The sequence below is a fragment of the Ambystoma mexicanum genome, chromosome 14 (assembly GCF_040938575.1).
Source record: "Ambystoma mexicanum isolate Mex_15411 chromosome 14, UKY_AmexF1_1, whole genome shotgun sequence".
Classification (NCBI taxonomy): domain Eukaryota; kingdom Metazoa; phylum Chordata; class Amphibia; order Caudata; family Ambystomatidae; genus Ambystoma; species Ambystoma mexicanum.
This window is the reverse complement of record NC_090940.1, coordinates 542,832,254-542,851,564: the sequence shown is the minus strand read 5'-3', so window position 1 is coordinate 542,851,564 and position 19,311 is coordinate 542,832,254. Positions and strand designations below refer to the sequence as shown.

At 44.8% G+C, this 19,311-nt stretch overlaps 1 protein-coding gene across 1 annotated transcript in view; it reads left to right on the top strand.

Moving 5' to 3' along the window:
* Positions 1-19,311, top strand: part of LOC138526942 (cholesterol 24-hydroxylase-like) — a 428,213-nt gene that overhangs the window by 202,332 nt on the left and 206,570 nt on the right. Inside the window, exon 6 of the mRNA XM_069637835.1 lies at positions 12,783-12,921. Coding sequence (XP_069493936.1) covers positions 12,783-12,921 — 139 coding nt within the window. The remainder of the gene's footprint in view (positions 1-12,782; positions 12,922-19,311) is intronic.

Sequence of the window (19,311 nt, the reverse complement as noted above, 5' to 3'; positions counted from 1 at the left end):
TTTCTGGTTGCCCGCCTCACCGACGTGACACCACGCATGCGCGGAGCACGGTCAGCGACACAGCTCACTTCAGGAGCTCTCCCCAGTACGAGAAGGTAAGCAACTCGCCCTCTCCTTCGGGGTGTTACAAGTATTAATACCAAAGTGACTATAACAGTCTATTGACATCCCATTTAGGATACATTGTCTATATATTATAACAGGAGACATGTGTCCACGCACAGCTAACTACACTCTGCACCGGCCAATAGTAGGCTAACAGCACTTCAATTTCTCACGTGCACAGTGTCAATTTCATGACACAAGTAGGACCCGTGCATCTAACACACGCTGTGTCCTATATATTGCAGCGGAGACCTCTCCTGCAACTCCAGAGAACAATCACCACCTGGTCTGGCATACTCGGATTCGCCATTCCCCACGCACCATCCTGCCCTGAGACAAAATACTGTTGAAGACAGGTATGTCTGAGCTTAGCATCATGCTTTTTTAGTTTCTTATTCTATAGAACCCTTTTAAAACAGCACATGTCCCCCCCTTTTTTCTTGTTCCTCATCCACAGCTTGGTCAGAGAAACACACACAAGACTACCCCATTTCACAGTCCTGAGGAAAGCTATAGAACAACCCACCATCTACATCTGCGTTGTTATATAGCTGGAAACACATCTAAGTGTCGACTCCTTCTCAGTGCATGTACAATAATATTGCATTTGATAACCTTGTTGTATTAATGACTAAGTGTTGTTGACATTATATGCCGATACAATATAATGAAAATACAATTTGTGGCAATGGACTTTTAGTTTGTCTATGTTTTTTTAAAAAATCTTTTGGGGTGTGTCCCAAATAAAAATTCTTAAGCACCCGTGAAAAATTGTTGTTGGGTTCTATTACAAAAAATCACAAGTCTTACTAGCGTAGACTTGGTCTCATGTATGCTAGCGCGACACCTGTTAGTGTCTCAGAGGAAGAGGCAGCCAGAGTCCAACCCCCTCTCTTTGCACTCTTTGTCAACTGTACATGTAGTGATCGTGCACTTTGGCGCCTTTGTTATGGGTTACATGACTTGTTCCCGTGTGTTCCGTCAACTGAAGATTATGATGAAAGCAGTGCAGCGCTTTTTTTCTACTGCCAAGGTGCTTTTCCTATGTATACCCCCGAGAATAGTGTGGAAGTATTCCAGTGATTCCTGTCGCCAGCCAGAGGTTGGAAGGGGTCTCATCAACAGAAGCATGTGTGTCTTCTAAAGTGCTGCTGGGATGTTCTACTGTGAGAATGAGAACATTGGTTCGCGATACATACACCTTTTCATGACAAATGGCATGTCTTTGTTGTATAGTGGCAATGAAGTGTTGTTTTGCAATCTTCACACTGCACTGAAGAACCTATAGTAAGAATGTGAGCTAACGTTGAAAACACACATTTACGTATAACAACATCAAAAACAGTGTTTCTAGGGAAGCACCTTTAAAAAAAAAAACACAAAGACCCCAAAGGTTCTTTTTAGAGCCAGCACAACTAACGACATCTGCTCCCCTGGTTCAAAGTTATTCCCCCACTCCCGCGTGTGCCCAGCACAAAAAGTCAGCGAATATCGCGATAATTGCAGGGTGGCACGTGTTACATACGCCCCTTTTGCAGATGACGCTCATAGAAATGGGCCTGCAGACACTCTGGGATTGGGTAACAAAGTTTGTGGGTGTGGTGTGTACGGACAGACTGTGCTACATGGTGTATTTATGGAAAGAAATGCAGACCGTGCGGCTATGGCTGTGTGTTTCACCAGGCACAGCGTGAGGCTTTTAGGCGATTACGACATACATTGATTGAAAGTGAATGGAAAACACTGTGCAGTGGCTACTCATTTTGTAATCTATGATGTGAATGTGCAGTGCAATGGAGTAGCTACAATGAAGTGCCTGATTTTAGTTTCTCTGTGTGACACTTTGGTGGCAAGAAATCATGCCGATATTGTGCAGGGAAAATTGAACAGCGTGTTACACAAGTTTCAGTGCTGTTTGCGATAAAGGAGGCACTTGCCCAGTTCATGTGTTTGTTTCCGATCTTTTGCATGAGTTTTTACCGCATTATGCAGTCACGGATGTGGGAGCTTCATTTTCTATTTGGGCCGTGAATGCAGACAGCGTGGTACATTGCAAAGAAGTGAATTTCTGCCTTTCTTTGACATGTGCCAATGACATACTTTGCCCTTGGGAATATGACGTTTCACAGGACGAATACTTTTCGTCAGCTATAACGTTCATCTATAATGTTCATATTCCAGCAATCCCAATTTTCTTACACTGCCTCTACATTGGTTTGGTGTCCTTCTTGAAAGTATTCATACTTATTTGTAGTTAGTGTTGCGCTGTGACTCTCTTGAAAACGCTCTGCAACACGTAAACAAACCTACTTGTCCAGCAACCCACTTTCTAACCGATTCCACTACAGTGTTTCCCACACTGCCACATGTCTAGCCGTGCATGTGTGCACTGGCAATTCCGTTGTTGATCTGTGAAAGGTGCTTTCTTTCTTTACCTTTTGTTCCTTTCCCAGTTCATTTTCATTTATCATGCTGTTCTCACACACACCACAGAAGGAACGACAGCAAAGATCAGGTACAGAAGGGGCAGCAGCTACCTGGATACTATAGGGGACGTGCCAGGAGACAGAATTATTGGGTGGCCCTCACGTACATAAGCGCCAGTCATTGTAATGCTCCCGTAAGGACCGTTCCCACGCACTTCGAAGTACCTTCCCTCTGTACAGTAGCGTGTTGCAGTACATGCACAATACAATGCCCTTTGCCGGGTAAGGGTCTGTAGTATGGCACATGGTTTGCTAAGGTTGTTTTAGAGCTCCGCTACCCTACAGGAATGCCCCTCTTGTTGCCCGTAGCAGTTGTTGGCAATGCTGTACATGAAAGTAGGATACGTAATTGTTGGAAGGGTGGTAGCCTGCCCACTGGTCCCCTGTGCTTTCATTTCAGTTGTCGTCACATGCAGTATAACCGCTTTATGCTACGCCATTAGTGTTAGGGGAAGCAGTCACGGATACACATACATTGTGGAATACAAGAATGTTTACAACAACGGGAAACATAGATTCATTACTTGCAGCAGGAAGCCATTTATTGTGTGCGACCCATGTAGCTAACACGCTTTTCTAACCACCACTAAGGTTGTTTGCGCTCTGCTATTCTGCTGATTTTTTATTTGCCTTTGCATGCACTAGTATGTGCATGAAGAAGGTGCACAAGCTTTGCCATTTTGCAGACTTAGTACAAACTGTCCCACCTGCGGTTACATGTTTTCAACTGCACGACTGGCAGGCGACCTCTTGATACTTCCAGTCACACTGCTGAGTGCACACACAATGTATCTGTTTAACGGGTCATGGAAAGGCAAGCAGCAGATAAATCAAAGTAATGCGTCATTTACCACGACCACGTGACATTGCAGGTTACTGTTCCTTGTTTACCAGTGGCCATTATACAGTTAGGAGTACTTAAGCCACAGGTCGACAGCAGTACTTTAAATGCGGTAGGCTACTGCATGAATCCGTAGGGCTAGTGACAGGGACGGTGTTACCAGCATACAGTGGATGACCTATGCATGGGTCTAGGTGTGGAACGGAAACACGTGCCCTTCCCAACTACTTACCAGCACATTCGAAGATGCGGACATGCAGCCACTAATGGAGTCCTATGGATAGCTGCAGTGTGATTGCGCATACGACAACTAGGTGCAGTGTCCCTAGGAAACGTCCATATTGCTCATCTGTAGTTATCTCGGCCAGTAGTGTTCGGTACAGATTTATCATGCGATTTGTGATGCCATCTTTGATGTCATGTGTGTTAGGCCTTGCAGTGCACACTGGTGGCACGAGTTATGGTTGCTTAGTTTACTATAACTGTCGAATTTCATGGGTTTTTCGGTTTTACCTGTAACCATAACGTCCCTGTAACAACGTTTTTCCAATGAATTTCATAGGTTTTTGCTAGTGCAACTTAACCATAACTGACCTTTAACAATGTTTTTGTTAGTGATATATATAAAATTAGGAATGTCTATTTGAGCCAAGTCATACATTCCACCGCGCCACCTAGTAGTCATCGCTGGAACTCCAGTGCTGAGCCACAACAGCAATGCATTGTGGGTATGCAGTTTCACATTTGAGGTGAAAGGTTTTGTTTCAAACCTTTTTAAACCCACCATGTTTAGCAATAGAATTTTGGAGGGAAATGGCTGCTTTTTCATTTCTGAAAATCCTCTCGGCCTCTGCTGCAAAGCACCATGGGAGATAGAGCTATCATTTTGGGAGGAGGGGGCACCCTCTTCTCTGTCAAAAATGTAATTTTAACAACTACTCTATGGAGTAACCCCAGACGCCCCTCGCCCCTGGAAATCAAGTCAACGCTTTGCAGTTGTTTCATACTTGGTCCAATGCCATCCAGCGGTTTTGGCTGTGCGCTGGACTAGGGTGAAACAGCGTTTCTTTACTTTCTGAATAACTTTTTTTTTATTTTTAACAGATCTTTCCCAAAATGTCCGTGCTTGGGTGTCAGACTAGATTTTTTGTTTGCAAAATTTCAGCCAAATCCACCATACGTGTCAAAGGTTATTGGTAATACATTTTTTGGGTTTCCTATGGAACTCAATACTCATCTTAATAGTAGAAGTTGTCTTCTAGATATCGCTGCCTCCCCAGGCTTCCCAGTGCAGTGACTGGCGTCGGCTTCTGACTCTTGTTGCTGCTTTCAGGTGTTGCTGAAATATTTGGTGGGCCATGTTTCTGGGCCTAACGTATAACTAAGGTTGCAATTCCGCAACAAATATAGTGTCAATTTTGGGTGTTACTGGAGGAGGCTTCTGAGGTGGCAGGCCTCCACTGCTGTACCTCAGTGGCAGTCTGGATGGCCAGCTCCAGGGTTGGTTTGTGGAGCTACTTCACTGGTTTCTGCAAGGGGATGGACCAGGATGTCAGGAACTGCTCTATGATCAGATCTTCCTTAAACTTCTTCACATTCTTCCTTTCCAACTAAGTATCTAGTACGACCTCTCTCCAGCACTCTCCTGGGTCTGTGGCTAGAAATCACTCCGGTGATCAAAGTGAAATTTTGAGTCCTAGCCAGGATCCCATTATCGTGGGTGTCATAATCGCTTGGCCAATCACAGCTGAGGACTTGACATGCTTCCTAGAGCTCTCCAAGAAGTAAAAGCCCACTGTAGTGGGGTCAGATGATCTTCCATCGAGCAGTCTCTGCTGTTTGTTACATATTCTGGAACAACGCCTTGTGGTACTCCTCTTCCATGTACTTCTGAATGGGGGGCACCGGTCATACTGGAGTCGTAATCTGCAACTGACCAAAGAGGTCCAGTTGCCCCATCTGCCACAAGTCTGCGGAGGAGACTGGCCAACATTGCTGTTCTTCCTTCAACAGCAGCGCCTTCTAGGGCTGAAAGTCCTCCGCTTGCTTGCAGTTTGGAGGGGCCTGGCGCACTGTCCAGAGGCTTTGCCAAGGTGGACAGACAACTAAAATTCAGGCTGAAAAAGGACAAGTTGGCAGGTACGTGCCAGTCTTGATGTCTGAACAGCACTGAAGTAAATGACTATTGTAATTGGAACAAACTGCACATATAGGCTTTTTGCATTATTTGCAAAGAGGAGAAAGAAATAATGGTCAAAGACAATACCTTACCTTTTCATATGTGAAATATTTGGCAATGAGTAGAATGAAATAAGATGTAAAGGTAATACCTTTCAATGTATAAAGTAAAACAGGGGAAACAGTATGTCAAATTAAAATGACATAAACTAAGGTATTACAACTGGCAGGTATTTTAGGTTAGTTTTCTTTATAAATAATGGAAGCAAATTTTGATCTTCTCAAAATCAACATTGGCTTTGCAGAATGTGGAGATTTTTTAACATACCTTTATGAGGTAAGGTAAATTGTTTTGAAATTACTATTGTCTCATGATCATGTATATATGCAGGCCATTGCCAGTACCAGCGCCGAAAGTAGAGAAAGAAGTTTAAAAAGAATAACTGCTTTATATGGAAGGCTCCCTTTTGCAGCAGCAGAATGCATCTTCAAATTAATATGATAGACAAGGTGTAATCTACCCAAGGGTATATGATAAAGTTAATACTGATCCCACACTGGTAGATTGGATAAAGACCTTGGGCCTCATTACAACTCCGACAGTAGCCGTGCCGGTAAAAATGGCAGGCTGCCGGCGGAGTTGTGAATTTTTTCCGGCGCCTGGCAATGGGGAATCACTGGGGCAATACCGCCCCGGCGGTCCCTGAAGCCATGCGTCGGAAAAAGTTACTCTCCATTCCCATTTGAGTCCCATAGGACTCAATGAGAATGGGGAAGACGGTAATACTGGCACTATTCATAATGGTGCCGGTGTTACCGTCAAAGTCTGCGGGTTTCTTTCCGCCGGCCAGGTCAAACCTGGCGGGCAGGAGGGCATCTGGCCTGCAAACTTGTACTGTGCCGGTCCGGTAACAACGGTGCCGGTAAGCCTACCGGCACCGTTGTTACCGGACCGGCAGGGTTGTAATGAGGCCCCATGTTTGCAAGATACCATTGCCAGTGGTATTACTAGTAGTAGTAGTAGTAGTAGTAGTAGTAGTAATTTATATGGTGCCTTTTCCCATTTGTATGGCCTCAACGCGCTTGTGGTGAGAATGCCCTCGGGGACCGAAGTCCAGGTATGGGAACATTCGCAGAAAAAGGCTTAGGATGAGTGCGTGCAGTTGGCCAAGATTAAGAATTAGGTGGGCTGGCCAGGCACCAGTACGCAACGCAAGAAGTCTGGCATGTGGATGGGTGCTGTGCGAGGTCACGAGAGTGCACTAGTGCAAGAGATTCGATAAGTGTCCAGCTAGACCGAATATTGTCATAGGTTGTCGCTGTATTCTAATGGCAGAGGTGTTGAGCCAAATCTGGTGTAGGGAACCAAAGTCGTTACGTGTCCAGCTAGACCGAATTTGTCGTAGTTGCAACTGCATTCTAAAGTGCGTGGATGGAAAGCCGTGCCTGTGGCCGATGCCCATCGAAGTGGTGTGTTTATATATACTTTAAGCTCGGAAGGAGCTTATCTTTGATCTCGTTGTGTGATCAGATCATCTGTGTGAAAAGACAAGCTTCCCTCATAGGGTCTTCTAGGCACTATAGACATATGTAATGATCATAGGATTCCCTAAACACAATAGACAGGCTACCTTATAGTCTTAATATATATCTTCAAAGTTCCATAATAGGCTTCTACCCAACCTCTTCTAAGTGCAATATCAAGGATGCCTGCACATATATCTTTAAGTGTTACAATGTCTGATTTATAGAAGTGTAATGGATAGTGTGATGAATCTGACGATGTCATCACTCCTTCCCTGTAGGTAGCCTCTCCCCATGTGGTCAGGCGACAGCAGCCGCTACATAATCCTGACCCTGCGGGTGGCTATATGAGGGAGGACCACATGGAGGAAGTAACCCTCAGGTGAGGTGACACAGCATCGTCAGATAGGAACACATATTCCCTCCATATTTCAAGCCTCTATGGCTTATTGTGATAGTTCCTTTCCACTACCCACAGCACCTGCTAAATATCATGTAAGTAAAACACCAAAAACTCCCAGTCCTGCCTATATGTATGGAACCACTGGGACGAGGAGGCTGAATGGAGCAATGAAGATCCATGAATGTGAAAAGCATAAAACACACTCTAGTCGTTATGAGCATTTGATATGTGCTGTGACATTTGAAACCCCCATTTATCGTGACTGGAAGAGACGCTGCCTGGAAGAGTCCCGTAAAGTAGAGAACGCTGAGCGCGAAGGAAAGCGAGAGGGGGTTCTGAGGAAGAGGCCCTCCTGGACACACTGCCCGAAGCAACCTTCTGGCCAACCTCTGGCTTGTCTGTGGCCAGGGAACGATATCCCGACCATGAAAAGAGAGACCTGCCCCAAGAACTCAGACGTGGGTTAAGAGCTGAGCGAGAAGCGAGTGGCAGAGACAGCCAGGCCTGAGAACCCAGACATGAGTTGAAAGCTGAGCGAGAAGCAAGCGGTAGAGACAGCCATGCCCGTGAAACTAGATGGAGTGGAGAGCAGAGTAAGAAGCAAGCGGCAGAGAAGCCGCCAACTGCAGTAGGCACCCAAACGCCACCGACCGGACAGGAGGAAGGACCTTACTGGTCCCGTTAGGGGACCAGGGTGCAAATAACGGGCTTGCCATTCGCGAGCCCGTTATTTGCGCCCTCCCCATTCCCATTGAACCGTATGGGGGCTCAATGGGAATGGGGAAGGGTTTGTTCAATGTGGACTTACCGGTCCCTCCAGGGTCGGAATGGACCGGTAAGTCCCCATTGAACGACGCCGGAGGCGGTACCGGTATGGGAGGCAGCCATGGAGCTAATTGCTCCATGGCTACCACCATAATCGGAATGAGGGACATTGTCATTCATCTTTAAATCTGAGTTCTCTTTACATGTTTTGGTTCTTATCCTCTTATATTAATACTTCTGGCGATATGCTAGCAGAAGTAAAATGTGGTTCTCAATCTGTTGAAGAGTTTGCTCTTTGAACACATTCCTACAGAAAACCTGCTTATTAGAAGCTTCCACAAATGTCCTTGTGAGGGGGTCAAAGAGGCAACAGAATCAAAGGAGGATCCTATTCTAGTAATGAGACCCAGCCAACAAAAGGTTTACACAGCAAATCAAAAGAAAACTACATGTCCCAGAAACCACCACGAGAAACGAAACCAAGGAGGGGGCAGAGACAGAATTAAAAAGGGAAAACGGCATAGGTACAACCCAATCATACAGCATGGGAATAGGTGTACCAGAGATTGGCACTGGTATAATGCAGTCAGCCCGCATGTAGATCGGTGGCCCCAGAGACATACAGGGTGGGGTCAAACAGTGCATGAAACTGGGTGGACTGAGGAAAGAAAACGCCCTGCAGGTGTGGGGAATGGGAGGGAAAACTGGCTGGAGGCTGAAGGGAGGGGAGGAGCAGAGAGGGGCTTAAATGCAGCAACAGAGAGCTCACGAGGTGTTTCTGATTACAGCTGTAAGCCGAGCCGGACGCCAGAGAGGAATGGAAAGGTGATTGTGACTGGGCGTACTAGAAGGCTCAGTGAGAGGCACAGGGGAGATCCCTATCAGAGGCGGACTCGCTGAGGAGAAGCGCCAGCCGTCAACCATTTATCAAGGACTGTGCCTTCCATGTGGATTTTTGTCTTTTTGTTTTCTTAACCCAGTGAACAGAGGGTGAGTCAGTCCGTGGAGAAAAATAATTAAGTTGACTTTATTTTCCCTTTTAAAGATGCGAGAAGCCAAGTGGAGCTTCTTTTGAACTCTGGACTGCATTAACCCTTTCACGGAAACCAAACCTCATGAAACTAATACTGTTTGATGTGCACAAGGAGAGCTGTTGTTTAAATTAACACCGCAATAAATCTTAAAATTGCTAAACCTACATCCGACTACAGCCTACTATTTTACAGTCCTATTAGCTTTGAACTGGACAAGTAGTGGCAACATGATCAGGGATTGAGGAATGGATGTCTCTGTAGTAGTAGAGTAGAAGCAGTATCAATATGTTGAAAGACCATTTGCTTTTATTTATGTAGGTCTGTCATTAGTTTTATATTACGTTAGTGTAGTTACGTACTTTGTGTCTCTGGGCTGTTGAATCCATGCTCCGAGAGAACTTCATATGCATTCCATGTTGACACCACCCTGATGTCAAGAGAGCTACTTGGATGTGGAACCTGCTGGGACAAGTAATAATTGGTTGTCAGCTGTTGACCGTCGGGTGGTGTGCGTGGGTTAGTTTCTTCCAATAAAGTGATCTGTCTTCATCAGTGAATTACTGAAGTAAGTATACTTAGGTTGATTTAATGCTTTGGTGAAACTACCCTGCTTCTGCAGAGGAGAGTGTCTGAATAGAGTGACTCTGAAAGAAGCACCATAGTGAACATCACCAAATCATTGTATAGGAGACTTCGGTAGAAAATCTGGTTTATAACAGTCACGCATCTGCAGGGTTACACATTCATTATTAGAGTGTGGGCATAGTAGTCCATGCAGGAAGCAGTCCTAGATGAACTTTGGGAAAAGTGACCTACAAATAGACGTTGCCCCATGCCAAAATTTGAGAGACCCGTCAATATTGCCAAGTCCCTCCGGGCCCCTGAATTCCATCACACACTAGTAACGGGATACACCTCCAACCATGTGTTAGAAATTGTTTTTGTTGCATCTTTCTAATGTGGATGGGCTCAGGCAGGAAATAAATACAAAATATATTCTACCATGCACAGGCCATCTGGTAGATATAGCAAACATACTATTTATACCACAATGACCATGCACTCTGGAAATACAAAAGCATGTTTCTATTGCATCACTGGCTTTTCTGGTATAAATACTTAGCACAGGAGGTGCTGAATTGGAAATTCATGCCACCGGTAGCATTCCCGGTCTCCCCCGTAGAAGTGAAGATGTTGAGGCAGGAGAAGGAGGTGCAGAGGGGACAACCCTGAAAACCTCTTTAAAACTGGAATTCCACCGCCAACTTTACTTGCCACCATCATTTAGAACAGCAGTCTTAGAACGTATTTCTTGACATTCTCACCCGGGGAAGGGCGCTCGGCCAATTAGGTGACTGGAAACATGGACGGGGACACATAGTGTACTGACCGCGTTTCTACAGTAATCTGAGGCCCTTACCCAGGTACTGCCATCTTGATTGTAGCGAGGCAACAGGAAGCCCCTAGCTGTTTTCTCCTCATGCCCCAACCCTTCCTGCTGATGCCCCAAAACATCCTGCACCCTTCCCCCACCTCCTCCCTCCCCACTGACCTGCTGGACAAGAGCTTTGTGGCCCGATCCCGGTGCTCCCCCACGTCCTTGGCGCCTGACAAGAGTAATCGCCCGATGTGAAGACTTACAGAAGGAACTTTTGTTTTGTTGTTTTTTGGCATATCAGGCCCTCTGACACAAGGGACTTTGCATGAGAAGAGACTTGGGCACAGGAGGCCCTGATATAGTGGAAAGGAACTGTAAGCTCGGGCCAGAGAAGCACAGGAGTGTGCTCTGCTCAAGAGTCCCACCTTGTCCTGTGCTAAAAATGTGGGTAAGGGAGACCCGGCCATAAATTCCTGATTTATCATTTGGTGAACATTTCTTTCTTTTCTTGTAAAACATTACCCCATGCTATTTTGTAACATAGCGGTAAGGATTGGCAATAGTATTTTTTAGTATAGGCCCTTTTTATTTGACTAGACTCTACTAGGACTGTATTATTATAATTGGATGGTCGTGGCTTGCTCCCATCATTTAGGCTTAGATTAAGTGTTTATCTCACCCCTTTTATAGTTTAATAAACACCCTTGAACTGTGTTCACTTGTGTCTGTCTTGCTTTGATGGCATGCCTTCCTTACAATAGGAAATAAAGAAGTGTAGCATAGAGAACATAGAATGATTGCAGTTTATGTATTTCCGAATGGCATCATGTACAACTCATGCATCCCAGTTGTTACTACCGACCTCATCTACAATTTTATAGGTTGTACTCACAATCCATAGTGTTGAGCGGTTGAAGGTTGAAGTGGGTGTGCGTTGCTACGAGGTGACAGTAATGTACATCCAAATTCAGTGTGCAACTGGCGTCATGTCACAGCAGCGGAAATGGGCACATGTTCTTCCACAGATAGTAACCTCAGACACCACTCCATCACCTCTGTACCGTAGCATTCTCCTTAAATAAAAATAGCTGTCAATCGGCTAGCAGGATTCAATCCTGCCCCAAGAAAAGTTTGGCTTTCACGTGCCTCAGAAGAAAAATCAGCACCACGTACAACAAAAAGCGAAATAAGTAGGCATCAATGGGAAGATGTTTCCACTATGGGGTTCTGAGCAAGGACAGACCGCTCAAGCCTCACTATCATTTGCTGGGAGTTCACTAGGAAAACCATTGGTGAATATGGTCCTGTTGTTCATACCTCCCATGGACACCTCTAGATACGAAGCATTGTGAGAAGATGGCTGCAGGAGGATTGCCACAACATTTGTTCAGGAAGAAAGATTTCTAGTTCTTCTGTGTATATAGGTGTGGCAATTTAGCACTTTAGAATGATCATAATGTATGCCAACAACATTAAATAAGAGCGATGTATTTTTGTTGCAATTAATTATATCTAACATCAAGAGTATAGAGGTTTGGTCCATGGGTTTGTTTTAACTAAAAAGTGATAACTGCTTTTCTTTGCACATGTATGAATGTTTATTTTTTTAATGACGTTTTCAGTGATGGAGATGAGTGTTTTATGAATGTGATCACAAGTTTAGGCGTGGTGTTTTTAGAGAATGAAATTGTACCATATTAGATTTTAGGTTCAATTGTTCTTCACTCAGATTTTTCATGCAATAGATGTGGGTGATTATCAATTGTGTATTTTTGTATTTTTGTATTGCTGTTTTTGTGAAAATGTTTATATGAAGAAAAAAGAATAAAATTACAAACAAATAATAAAAAAAATAAATATGAAATGAAAGAAATCTAAACCTCTCCAAATTAAATTTGCTTTGAAGGTATTGCATCCTACTCACTCTTAAACAATCAAATGCAAAGAGAGTCAGTACATGCCCATTGGCATTAGTACTTTTTGTATTGCAGGAGGATTGGAAGCATGATCGTAAGATTTGTTTTGATTGGCTTAATTATTACTAAAATGTGCAAACTCTCCCATGCAGCTACCTGATGGGCTTAATGGGAACATTCAACGAGAAGGCTGAGCTACTGATGGAAAATCTGGCAGAATTTGCAGATGGAAAAACAGAAGTGAAAATTCATGATCTAATGAGCCGCCTGACTCTCGACGTAATCGCTAAGGTAAGGAGGATTCCACTTCTTTTTTTGTTTTTTTAAGCAATTATTTATATTTGTTTAAATTGGAGTTAGTACGCAACAAAGACTGTGCTTATGGTCAAGTGCATGTGAAACAATCACAGTTAGGTGGCAGGATCATTCTCTCAGAGGGCATGATGTGCCTGTGTCACTTTTTTTTTAACATCCGTTTATTCCGCTTTTTTAATATGCATATAAATCACAGTACGGTATTGACGGTTGCACATCTGTGCACAAAAACACAGGAAAGAGATAATGCAGAAGTTTCATAATTACCTATATCCAGAATATCAGTCCATCAGTTCTTTCCAACATTACGGCAAGTCTCTGTTTATCCCACCTCCCTTCCCCAATACCTCCTTTCTTGAACCTGCTAATTCTCTCTCTACCCTTCAGGGAGGTTTCAGGTCTGCCGAGGAGTGCAGTTTATTTAACAGTTGGCTCTAATCCACCACCACCCCATCCTCTAGGTCCGGGTCCCGGGTTCGCTGCAGAATGTCTAGCTCTGCCATCCCCCACCTGTGGATGTCTCCCTCCCATTGCACCAAGGATGGGCCCTGGGGTTTCTTCCAGGAAATGGCTACCCTCCTTTTCGCTAATACCAACATAAACTGTGCCAATTGTTTCCTTACCTTGTGTCTCTTTCCCCCCCAGTATCAGTCCACATAGGCACACTCTTGGACCATAATCAAAGCTGGAATTCAGCAGCACATTAATCTTGAATACCACCGCCTGCCAGTAGCGTGAAATCACTGGGCGACCCCACAACATGTGCCAGATCCCCGCCAGCCTGGACCCACACTGTGCACAATCCGTACTCAGGGTATTATTCATGGCATGCAGTTTAGTTGGGGTCACGTATACCCTGTGCAGGATATTAAACTGAATAAGTTGACATCTGGCATTTCTCAAACCTTTCCAAACCTTCTTCCACATTGTACCACAGTCTGCCTCAGAGATCTGTTATCCCTTTCCCACTTAGTCTTAACTGGCAGCTCCTCCGGGGAGACAGCCCCCATATGGCCTGATAAATCAGAGAAATCTTATCCCGCCGCCCCCTTGCGCGAGCAGCATCTGTATCAATGGGTTAGTAGTAGCTTCCTCCGGTATGTCTATCCACATAGCCGTCAGTCACCTAGTCACCGACCCGTAATTCAGGAATTGTCCTCTTGATACCCCATACCGCATCCTCCAATCTTCAAACGGCATTAGTTTTCCCCTTCAAACAGATCCCCCACTGAACGACATCCCTTATCACCCAAATCATGAAACACTTGTGTACGAGCGCAATAGAAATAAAATATCAATAAGCCTGAGAACCCCGCCTGCCGTATTGCTGACCCTATTCCTGGGTCCGCGCTGCATGGCAGATCTGCACTGTATAACCATGGTACCCGTAGTTTCCCCAGAAGCTTATTCCAGATTTCCTGCTCCACCTGAATGGCCCAGTTCCCTTCGATCGTGCCCATAGCAGTTCAACCCCTCTCTGACGGGCCGGAAGGTCCCCCAGTAAACTTGGCAGTAGTTCACCTTTTTCATCCACCCATGCCAGTACCGCCTGCAATTGCGCCGCAATGTAGTACCATTCATAGTTTGGTAAATTGAGCCCCCCTTCCAGACTATGATGTCGCAGGGTCATCAGCGAGACCCTCCTCCCCGTGTTCCATAATAATTCCCAAAGCTGTTCATCCAACATCTTGAAAAAGATCTTCTTGATACAATAGTGGATGTTGGTGAAATAGTAGAGGAGTCTTGGGAGGATGACCATTTTACACAATGCCTGCCTCCCCATGAAAGATATCAGTAATCTCTTCCAGAATATGACCCTGTCCCCTGTTCCTGACAGTGCCCTATCTGTATTGTGGACACACGTGTCCTCGATATCATGGAAAATGTGTATACCCAAGTATCTAAATGACTCCCACTAATCCCCCAGTCTGGGAGGTTGGTGAGGTCTCGACTGCGGAGGACCCCTAATGGGAACACCAATGACTTCAATTTATTGATGCGAGAGCCGGACAGCTTCCGGAAATTACTCAATACCTCCAGTAATATCAGCAGGTTTTCCAACAGATATAGCAATAGGTCATCAGCGTATAGGGAAACTATATGTCTCACACCACAATATCAATATCGGGGAGACCAGACACCCCTGATGTGTCCCCCTTCCCAACTCCCACCACAGCGTCACCCATTCGTTCATCTTTACACTTGCCATTGGTTAGTTATATAAAAGTCTCAGCCACTGGCACATATTATCCCCTAGTCCAAAGGCCTCCAGCATTCTAAACAACCATTCCCACTCTACGGAATCAAAGGCCTTCATTGCATCAAAGGAAGCCAGTGCCATGTCCTCTCACATGTTCTTAACCAGAACCATCACATGGTGTAAGCGGAATAGGTTCATCGTGGTACTATGCCCCCCTATAAACCCACACTGGTCGGGGTGTACCAATAACGGAGCTACCCCAGACAGTGTAGTCGCCAGGATTTTTCCCAAAATATTTGCATCAACATTGAGTAAAGAGATTGGGCAGTAGGATGTGCAATCCAGGGTTTTTTAGGTTCTTTCATTAGGACAGTTATTACCATCTCCTGCATCGAGTTGAAGAGAGGGTCCCGAGAATGCCCCTCCTCACCCCCAGATTCATGACAGGATGAAGAGCCAGAAACGCTCACAGCCACCCATCTTATTTCGGACGAATCCCAAGTGCACCAAGGATTGACAAATACACAGAAAGGTATCCTCTCAGCCAACCATATACCTTGATGTACAGTCTCGATTAAGCACAAAGAAACCATGATTCTGATGTCACTAGTGACTCCACGATACAGCTGCGTTAGTCATGAAGCACATTTGCAGTCCTGCACCGCATTACACAGAAGAACATGCTTACACAGTTCTATAGCCAGAGGACAGATACATATACATACTGTCAAAGCTTTTATTATTTTCTCTTACTAGCCAAATGCAGTAACACAGAAACGCAATGCAACAAGATATCTTGAACAAGCTTGCAGATGCTTAACGCAAATAACTTCATGGGATTACAGGAGTATGTTGGGAGCCTGGTAGGACCATGTGTGACTAATTTATAGGTTACCAAGCATAACATAAGCATATAGAAATCATATTATGAAGTCTAATGAAAATTGCAGAAGGCCTCAAGCCTCAGAGACGAGAAGAGTTGATTCAGGCTGCACGGAGAGCAAAACAGTCTCACAGACAAGGTCAGAGATACACGGTCAGTTCCAATCTTCAGACAACAAGGGGACCAGCTGCAGAGAGACAGAATAAATCCTCATAAATGCAACTTGAAGAGCTCAAGTTTGTGGTCTCTTAAGAATATGATGCAGCCGAACGAAACAATGGGCATTCACCCGGGGTGGGAAAGCAGAGCCAGTCCCAGCAAAGCCATATGAAAGAAGCAACAATTGTTGCAATGTCAGAACACACTCTCATAGGCAAAGGTGGTACACTGACAGTTACAATATAGACACATAATCGTTCACATCACCTTGAAGAGGTGCACAGAGGTCTCAGAACTGAATCAAGTGCCAGGCCTGGGGAGATGAGCTCTAACCAATCGCAGCATAGAAACTCAGGGGTGGATGGGAAGGGACAAGAACCAATGATAAGCCCATTACTCTGCAACAATGTAGAAGATATTTTCTTGGGGACGGAACAGGTAGCCACCTGACATGCGGGGGCCAGTAGAATAACCTCTTTAGGGTACCGCCATAGGTAATAGTACTCTCGATACCCAATCCTCTGTGGTCATAGGTTTTTCGGGGAAGGGCCCAGGTTATGACATAATACTTGTACAAAAAGGGAGTGCAAGCCATGGAGAGCTGAGTTGTATTAGAGAATTGCGATTGTCTTGTATGATCCCTCTTGGTTTTTGTAATAACTTGGCATTGGATGATAAAGACTAGAGAGCAATGCTTCAAGTATAAAGACTTCAGAAAAAATCATTTCTATCTGAAACGATATGGCGTTGCTGAGACCTATTTGTTGAAGTCACCCAATGCACAGCATTGTAGAGATCTCATGAGCTTTAGGTTCAATATATGCTGAATGGAAGAAATTATAGCAAGATGACATCCATTAAAATTGAGCAATCAATTGTGTCGGTATTGTCATAAAACAGAGGAAACTATGAAACATATCATGGTTGAATGTTTTGCTCTAAGATCACAGAGGATTAAATAATTCGAACAATATCTTGAATCGTATTTTGAAATAGATGAACAAAGGGCCTGGGAAATAATTTTCCACATGAGAAATAAATCTCTGAGCTATGCCATTACAAACTTTCTAAATGAGGTGGACGTGGCAAAATACGAAGTAATAGAATGAACTTGGATCACATACAAGTTATATTTTTTAATTGAAAAATTGTATAAAGAAAAAACAATTGTCCGTTCTTTTAATCATTTATATTTTAAACATTTGATTTAGTATGTTATGAAATGTTTAGCTTTTTTCTTATCGTTTTCCATTCTTTTTTCCTTTTCTTGTTTCTTTTTTTTTACTATTCTATGAAGTTGTCAAATATGTAATGCTTTTCATTTATCGATGATATGAAGAATTGATTTTAAATGTTATTTTATTCTCCAAAAATGTATTAGTGATTGTATCTATGTAATTACATTGAGAGGTTGATTTATCAGCCAAATCAAATAAATAAAAAATAAATTTTGAAAAAGATAGGTTTTTCGGGGAAGGGCCAAGGTTATTACTTAATACTTGTACAAAAAGGGAGCGCATGCCATGGAGAGGTGAGCTGTATTAGAGAATCCTGATTGTCTTGTATGATCCCTGTTGGCTTTTGTAATAAACTACAGTTCTAACTTGGCATTGGCTGAGTCCTCCATGTATTCTGGGGAAGGGAGTTGGGCTCTTGAGAGTCAGGCTGACCCCCAGCCATCCTCTGGTATACCTGGGAAAACCCCCCAACAGCGTCTGAGAGGATTCCCGTCTCAAAAGCCTCATTGTAGACTTGCTTGAGTTGGGGGACCAGTAGACCTTTATACCTACAATAAAACTCCACCGGAAGGGCATCATTCCTCAGGGACCTACCCTTGTGGATGAGCCGCAAAGCCCCGCTTATCTCATATTCTTCAAGAGGTCCCTCGAGCCCCTCTCTAAGATCCCCCACCAGGACCAGTAGCTGCACCAGGTTCAAGAGCTCCTCTTCGTCATCAGTCAGGTACATGCCCTCGCTCATATACAGGGGTTGGTAGAAACACCTGAAGGTCCCATTGATCTCCTCCTGAGTGATGGCTAGTTCTCCAGACTCCCGCCTTATCCTAGTTGTCACATGCCAGGGCTGTTCCCAGTGGATCAGCCAGGCCTGCAGTCTCCCGCTTTATACCCCTGTCCGTGAATCTGTACATCCTGCCTACTCCCTTCAAACTTTGATAGCGAATCCTTCACCTCCCATTGAGAAATCAGAGCCCCAGCCAATTCTGGCCCGACCCCCCCTCCTCTAACCTCTTCTGTAAGGTAGATACCGCTCCCTCCAATTTCCGTCGCTTCTCCTGCAATGTTTTCCTGACTCCCGTTACTTTGGATATAGAAATCCCCCTGATCATAACTTTGAATGCCTCCCATGGGGTCCCAAATCCCTTCACAGACCCCTCATTAATCTCAAAGAACTGTACTATCTTTTCCTGCAGCATCTCTCCAAATGCTGCATCTTCTAGGGCTGTAGCCGATAGGCGCCATGAGCTTGCAGTCGACTTCCGTGGTACTACCACTCGATGCGTTACTACCGCTGAATGGTCTGATAGGATCCTCCCTAGATATGCCGTCTTGCCAAATCTATGGAAGTACTCTGCCCCCACAAAGATATAGGGCCTCATTACAGGTTTGCCGGTCCAGAAACAACGGTGCCGGTAAGCTTACCGGCACAGTTGTTTCCGGACTGGCAAACTACAAGTCTGGTGGCGGGTGCCATTCCGCCCGCTTGGTCTGACTCTGGCGGGCAGAACGGCACCCGCAAGCAGACTTTCACAGAAGCACTGGCACTGTTATTAACGGTGCCTGTGCTTCCGTAGTCCCTTGGGGCTCCACGGGAATGGGGATCAACATTTTACCGGCTGTAATGCCCCGGTTATTCTGGCAAGTCAGGTGCTGGTAAATCATTACGGGTCTGGCGGCTATCTGCAGGTTTTTCCAGCATAGTTTCCGCCGGACTCGTAATGAGGGCCATAGTTTAGATGGGAGATGGACCCATGTACACCAGAAGAGTAGGAGTAGCCCTGTTCTTGCCCATGCAATTCCCACCACAATTCGACTAAATCTAGGTCACCCACGATCTTCCGTAAGGATGATGCTGCCTGTTGTTTCGTAAGGCCTGATTTCCCCCC